Source organism: Camelina sativa, chromosome 2 (genome assembly GCF_030686135.1).
Source record: "Camelina sativa cultivar CO46 ecotype springtype chromosome 2, ASM3068613v1".
Lineage (NCBI taxonomy): Eukaryota > Viridiplantae > Streptophyta > Magnoliopsida > Brassicales > Brassicaceae > Camelina > Camelina sativa.
Genome location: NC_141881.1, coordinates 20,843,701 through 20,850,879, shown reverse-complemented (window position 1 = coordinate 20,850,879; position 7,179 = coordinate 20,843,701). Strand labels below are relative to the sequence as shown.

General features: G+C 39.2%; 1 protein-coding gene across 1 annotated transcript; it reads left to right on the top strand.

Annotated features, from left to right (window-relative positions):
* The first annotated feature begins 405 nt into the window (after positions 1–405).
* On the top strand, positions 406–1,991 carry LOC109127020 (uncharacterized protein At3g43530-like). The gene is made up of 4 exons (XM_087469370.1): positions 406–1,143; positions 1,229–1,388; positions 1,470–1,846; positions 1,929–1,991. The coding sequence occupies exons 1-4, from the start codon at positions 418–420 to the stop codon at positions 1,989–1,991; spliced, it is 1,326 nt and encodes a 441-aa protein (XP_087325496.1). The 5' UTR covers positions 406–417.
* The last annotated feature ends 5,188 nt before the right edge of the window (positions 1,992–7,179 follow it).

The window sequence follows — 7,179 nt, the reverse complement described above, 5'->3', positions numbered from 1 at the left end:
GGGAAGGAAAAGACGATGAAGGGGAAGAAGAAAACGATGAAGGGGAAGAAGAAAACGATGAAGGAGAAGAAGGGTAAGAAAAAGACGATGAAGGAGAAGGAGAAGAAGAAGAAGAATATAAGAAGGGAAGTTCGAACTCGGCAGGTAACTCGAGAAGGAGTACAAGCGAAAGTGAGAGGGAGCACGAGGAGCACAACGATGCAAGTGTAAGTACAACAAGTCTGTGTCATTCGGAGTTGAATTGGAATTTGAAATCGATCTAGTAGAACTGGTGCAACTATTGGGTGTAGAACTAGTAGAACTGGTACAACTAGGTGGTGTAGAACTAGTAGAACTCGTACAACTAGTTGGTGTATAACTGGTAGAACTCATGTAAAACTGATATTGTTGCAGGAATCGGAGGAGGAAACATAAGCGATGCAACCTTTAGGAATGCACTTCAAGCCTAGTCAGTACAACAAGAAAATCAAGCTATCGACAAGGTGTCATATTTTTGAAACTTTGACAACGCTTGATAAATTAGAGCATCCACTGACTAGTTCTGAGAGGGATTGGTTTGAGAAACACCCACAATTCAAGCACATTTTCCACATGCCAAGGGACCCAAACCACAAGCTTATGGGAATGTGGTTGCTCTTACTTCGAACTGCAGAAATTGAAAAAAAGAAGGAAGCATGGTTTGTTGTGAATGGTGTTCCAATTCATTATGGTCTGAGAGAACACGCGTTGATGTCTGGATTAGATTGTCGGTGCTATCCACTTGATTACACAGAAGCCGGCAGTAACGAGTTTCGAAGGAAGTATTTTTTACGAAAAACAAAGGTTAGACTTCAAGATGTGAGGGAAAAGCTAATGGTAATGCAAAAAGGTCGTACTCGTGATAGGTTGAAGATGGCGGTTCTCTACTTTTTAGGAAGCATCATTGTAGGCCATACAAAAGACTCGGGGAAAGATGTTGCGGGTATCGATGATTTTGTTGTAAGAGCAGTGAATGATCTAGATTTTTGTGTGTCTTTTCCTTGGGGGAGATTATCATTCGAGAACATGCTAGAAGAGATTTCCCATACAATGAGGCATTTTAAAGGGGTCATGCATAATGAGAAAGCGTTATGGCCTGTTTCAGGTTTATGTATTCCATTGGAGGTTAGTTAGTTTAAAATTTGAAGTCTTTTCATTATTGATATTTCTTATAAGTGAAGCTGATTTTAGTTTTTTTGTTGTTGTGTAGTTTTTACTATTTGAGGCAGTTCCAATTTTGGCGAACACTTACATTGACCAAATTCCTGAGGCGGATGCAAGTTGTCCTAGGATGTGCAGGAGGAAATTTAAGAGTACCGGTCAGAAAGGTTTTCCTCTAAAGAATATAGGTGATACACTTGGTACAACAACGGTTAGTTATCCTAACAATTGAAATTATTAATCATTTGAATAAATTAGTTTGTAATGTATCTAAAGTAGGTCGTTTACACATGCAATTGCTAGTGTGATCCCTCATATTGATGAAGAAATTCCTCTTCTCGATTTAATCATGGAAGAAGCTGAGGAAGACGATACCCATGATGTTGTAGTTGCCAGTTGGATGTGGCGCCTTCGTAGAGGACTACCTGTACTTTTGGAGGAGATGTACACAGCAGATGTAGCTACTCGTTCAGGACAAAACAATGCGAATGAGGAAATAGACGCCAATGAACAACCGAGAGAAGATACTATTGAGTTGGTGGATCTTCTAAGCACCATGAAGCAGGATATGAAAACCCAGTTCGATAACATTTCGGCGAAGATTGATGGGCTTGAAAAAAGGATCGAACCGTTGGAAGTATATGTGAAAAAGCAAGAGAAATCAAAGGTAATACTTCGTAATACTATAGTAATATTTTGTAATACTAGAAGGTGTTAACAATATTTGGTTTCAAGTCAGGCGCCTGTAGATGATGAGCAACCGAGTACTTCGCAAGAAGGAGGGAGAGGGACGAAAAGAGAAAAAGGTCTAAGAAGGAGTACAAATATGTTATTTTCTTTGATTTGTCATCGTAGTACTAGTAAAACTATGTAAAACTTTGTTATTTTCTTGGATTTGCGATTGGTATTACTAGTAAAACTATGTAAAACTACGTTATTTTCTTTGATTTGCCGTTCGTATTTTTGGTAAAACTAAACAAAACTAGAGAATTCATAGAAGAAAAATATAGAACATGATTCAACAAGGAGACATAATCTTAGAAGTCACATAAAAGATAGAACATGATTCAACAAGAGAAGTCACATAAAAGATAAGAAACTGATTCAACAAGAGAATTCATATAAAAGATAAGAAACTGAAACTGATTCAACAAGTTTTAAACCAACGTAGAAGATCAGAATGATCGACTCAGATAATATCAATCGAAACACAACCTATCCAGGAGATCGACTCGAGTGGAAAGCAACGCCACCTCCTCCCTTAGTTTGGCAATCTCGTCACTCTTCTCCTTAAGCTGCATCTGCAAATTATAGATCTGAGTATGATGGAGGTCGAATTCCTTCAATCTCTCCCAATGGTTATCAACATCCTTCCTTAAGCTTTGGGTTTCTTCTTCAATTGCATCAGCCTAAATTTTCCGCCTGTGCAATCCATCATCCTGCAAAATATATCAACGAACAGACATCGTACTCAGATCTCTCAATTGTATTTGATTTAATTTAATTTACCTTAAACTTAACGCAAGTAAACCATCTCCTTTTTCTCTGTTTCTGTTGGAGAGATCTCTTCGACGATTCGTTCGCCACAAGGGCAAATTCGAGGCATGCCCAAATCACCATCGACTATGGCTTGTCGCAATGCTTCTAACTTCCTCACCCTCTTCTGATCAGCATAGTATGGGTCGGCCTCAAATTGTTCCATAGTTTGAGAAGGAGATAAATTATAGATCTAGAATTCGACTTTCAAGATGAGAGAAGAGAAGACTTTCAGTTTTCAGTTACGAGGAAAATGAATGAATGGATGAGAATGAGAAGAAAAATCTTCGGAGCTGTGGTGAAGAAAGAAAAAACAAAATTCTGGCCAAGTATAAAAGATGTGTGCGTTCACACTGCGTGTTCACACTGCGTATTCACACTGCATGTTCACATTACGTGTTCACACACAGTTTTACCGATTAATGCAGTTGCACTAAACTTGCAATTAGATGTACTTTAGAGGTTTCTCAGTTTAATTAGTTATACTAAACCTTAGCATTACTTTTTTTAGTTTTACAGTTGATTAAACTTAGGGTGAATTACTCAAATGGTACTCATTTAGGTAATATTACCAGAATCTACAAAAAACTTTTTTATTACTAGAATGTTTCGGGTATTTTCAAAATACCCAGCGTGCCCCTGTTTTATGTTACCGGAAAAAATGTTATTACAAAAATGCCATTGCCACGTCAGACGCCACGTCAGAAATTACTGACGTGTAACCATAACTCAGCCGTAAAGCGTTACAGAGTATGTTGCGGCTGAGTTATAGGTATGTTGCAGCTGAGTTATCGGAAAAACATTTGAGTAAGAGCGGACGGCTGACTTATGAAAATCTGGCTGAGTTATGCTCATAAGTCAGCCAAGGGTTACGGCTGACTTATTAATTCTGGCTGAGTTATGCACATAACTCAGCTGTAGTTACGGCTGAGTTTTCACCCGATGGTTGAGTTGTCAAAATTTTGGCTGAGTTATCACAACAACACGGCTGAGTTGTCAAAATTTTGGCTGAGTTATCACTACGACACGGCTGAGTTACCATTTTCCGCCTGGCTGAGTTATGAAAAACGGCTGACTTATGAGATGTTGTTACGGCTGAGTTATGGTAAAAAAACTATAACTCAGCCGTCATAGGCTGACTTATTGACAACTCAGCCATTTGACGGCTGACTTATTAGCAAAATATTAATTACTAGAATATTATTCAGTTACGGCTGACTTATCAAACGATACGGCTGAGTTACATATTTTCAGTTGATGAAGCGGCTGAGTTTGGCAGCAATTTTTTTTTGCTTTTTAATTACTGTAATGTTTTTCATGTTGTGGCTGAGTTTTCATTAGGCCGCGTTATGGTATTGTTTGATGGCTGACTTGCCACGTCGGACGTAGCATCCATGTCAGCATTCCATGTCATCATTTTTTTTCTCCGGAAATATGAAACGTCGTTCGACTCTTGTTCTTCAACTGGTTAAGAAGTGAACTATTTACCTTCTTATTCACCTTGTTCTTCTACTTCTTCACTTTCTTCTTCACCTTGTTCTTCTACTTCTTCTCCACCTTGTTCTTCTTCTCCACCTTGTTCTTCATTATCTTCATTATCTTTCATGGATTCAGTTCCGGTACTAGTTGTGTCCGGTAATTGGATAAAGACACAGAGAAATATATTTAACTCCAACGATAGAAGGTGTATAGTTGTGCAGATAGATGGAGGCACAACACACGACAAGCTTGTGAAGCTTGTTCTTGAAGACTACAGATTGGACTCGTTTAGCCATGAGCTAAAGCTGAGCTACATGTTCTCGAACAGGGCAATGAAACATATGGCGCATGATACTCCACCAGTTTTTGTCTCCAATGATCGACAATTGCAATGTTTTTTGGGGCTATGGAAAACGGATCAGCTACGTCTCTGTGTGGAGTTTTCGGCGAAAGAGTCTAGTGGAGCTAGAGGAAGTATGATTCAGCAAAGCAGAGACTCGAAAGCAGAATCTACATACGAAGTGTGTGGTGGGGGATTTGAAGGCACTTGTTTTGATTATGGTAAGATCGTTGACAAAGAAAACGAAGAAGAAGCTGTCGAAGTAGCATCTGACAAAGAAGAAGACGCTGAATTTTCAACCCGATTTGATGTTTTCGACGACTCCGATGGTGAGTCATCTGATAACGAGAAGTTTTCTGTATTGGGCGAGCCTCAAAGTAAAGTGGAAGACCCACCTACTCTGCCTCCTCAGAAGAAAGCTCATAAAGATGATAACTTTGCCGGATCGAAGATGAATCCGGAGGCTATTAGGTTGGAGGTGTCAACGCTAAAAATTGCTGTAGGACAACGATACAGTAGCAAAAAGCAGTTCAGAAATCACGTGAAACTTATTTCGGTTAGGGATGGATTTGATTTTAATGTACCAACCTCAAATCCGAAACAAGTGGTTTTTAGGTGTTGGGTTAAAGGATGTCTTTGGAGAGTTCGTGCATCTGTACAAGGCGATGACCCGGATTTTCATGTTCGTGTATACGATTCAGAACACACATGTTCTGTGACGGAACGTTCTACTAGATGCCTCCAATCAACAGCTGATGTATTGGCAGGTCTTTACAGGGACTATCTTGGTGATCTAGGTCCGGATGTTAAACCTAAAAGTGTCGGAGTCATTTTCAATAAGCAATTTAGTCTAAAGGTAATTACTATGTTTCGACTGAATTATTGATAATAATGGCTGAGTTATAGTTATGTATAGGCTGAGTTATTTACATTTTAATATGTGACTTATTGATAATAATGGCTGAGTTATTTACATTTTACGGCTCATTTATTGATTATTTACGGCTGACTTATTCGAATGTATCGGATGAGTTATATATATATTATGGCTGATTTAACAGATTGGTTATTGGAAGGCATATCGAACGCTGCTGAATGCAAGGCAGATCGATCAGGGAACTCCTAATGAAAGTTTTAGCGAGTTGCCTTCTTACATATACAAGTTAAAAAGGGAAAATCCGGGTACAGTCACGCATCTTCAAATAGGTGATGAAGATAGATTCAAATATGTTTTTATTGCTTTTGGTGCGAGTATTGCTGGGTTTGCTTTCATGCGCAAAGTTGTTGTTGTCGACGGAACGTTTCTCCATGGTAGTTACAAAGGGACGCTTCTAACAGCCCTAGCTCAGGATGGTAACTTTCAAATTTTCCCATTGGCTTTCGCTGTTGTTGAAACTGAAAATGATGAGTCTTGGCGTTGGTTCTTTACACAACTCAAAGTTGCCATTCCAGACGAAAAGGATCTTGCGAGAATCTCCGACAGACATAAGTCAATAGGGAAAGGGATTGGTCAAGTGTATCCGTTGGCTTCGCGTGGAATTTGCACTTACCATTTGTATAAGAACATCTTGGTGAAGTTCAAAGGCAAACATTTGTTCCCTCTGGTGAAAAAAGCGGCAAATTGTTTTAGGCTAACTGATTTTAATGAGGCCTTCAATGAGATTGAAGCACGTCATCCCGAACTACATGGATACCTCCAACGAGCTGGTGTCCGAATGTGGGCGCGTGTTCATTTCCCGAGTGAAAGGTACAATTTAATGACAACGAATATTGCAGAATCAATGAACAATGCACTATCAAATGCTAGAAGTCTTCCCATAGTTTGACTTCTAGAATCGATACGTGATATGATGACCAGATGGTTTTCTGAACGGAGAGAGGATGCAAAATCGCAGCTAACAACGCTCACTCGAGGTGTTGTGAAACTGTTACAGGTAAGTTTACATAAGTCAGTCGTCAATGTTAATAACTCAGTCATAACAGTTACAATATCTCAGCTGTTATTGTTTCCTTACCTCAGCCATTACCATTATAGTTTTCATAACTCAGCCATTGTTGTTTCAATAACTCAGCCGTAATTGTTTTCATAACTCTCAGCCTAAACCGTTTTTTCTTAATAGTACCGTGTCACCGCAGCATGACTTATGGAGGTACAAACGATTGATGCTGTACACGTGCAAGTGAAATATGGATCATCTTTGCATGTTGTAAATTTAGAAATAAAAAGTTGCACATGCCGTCGTTTCGACCACGAGAAAATACCATGCATCCATGCAATCGCAGCTGCAGAGCATATGGATGTGTCTCATATATCCATGTGCGATCCAAAATTTAGGAGTGTAGATTTGGTTAACGGATGGGCTGGTTCAATCATGCCTCCAGATGAATCATTCCCTGCTCCTGAAGTTGTGGATAATCAGAAGTGCTTGCCTCCGATTGTTGTGAACTAGCCAGGAAGGCCAAAGAAGCGTAGGATTAAATCATCTTTGGAAGTTGCCACTGAAAATAAACGCCCTAGGAAGCAATACGCATGTTCGTGATGTAATCAAGTTGGGCACAATGCAAAAACTTGTGCTCTATAGTTAGGGAGATTTATTTTATTTTGTGTTATTACTCATCTGTCAAGTATTATAACTCAGCCATAA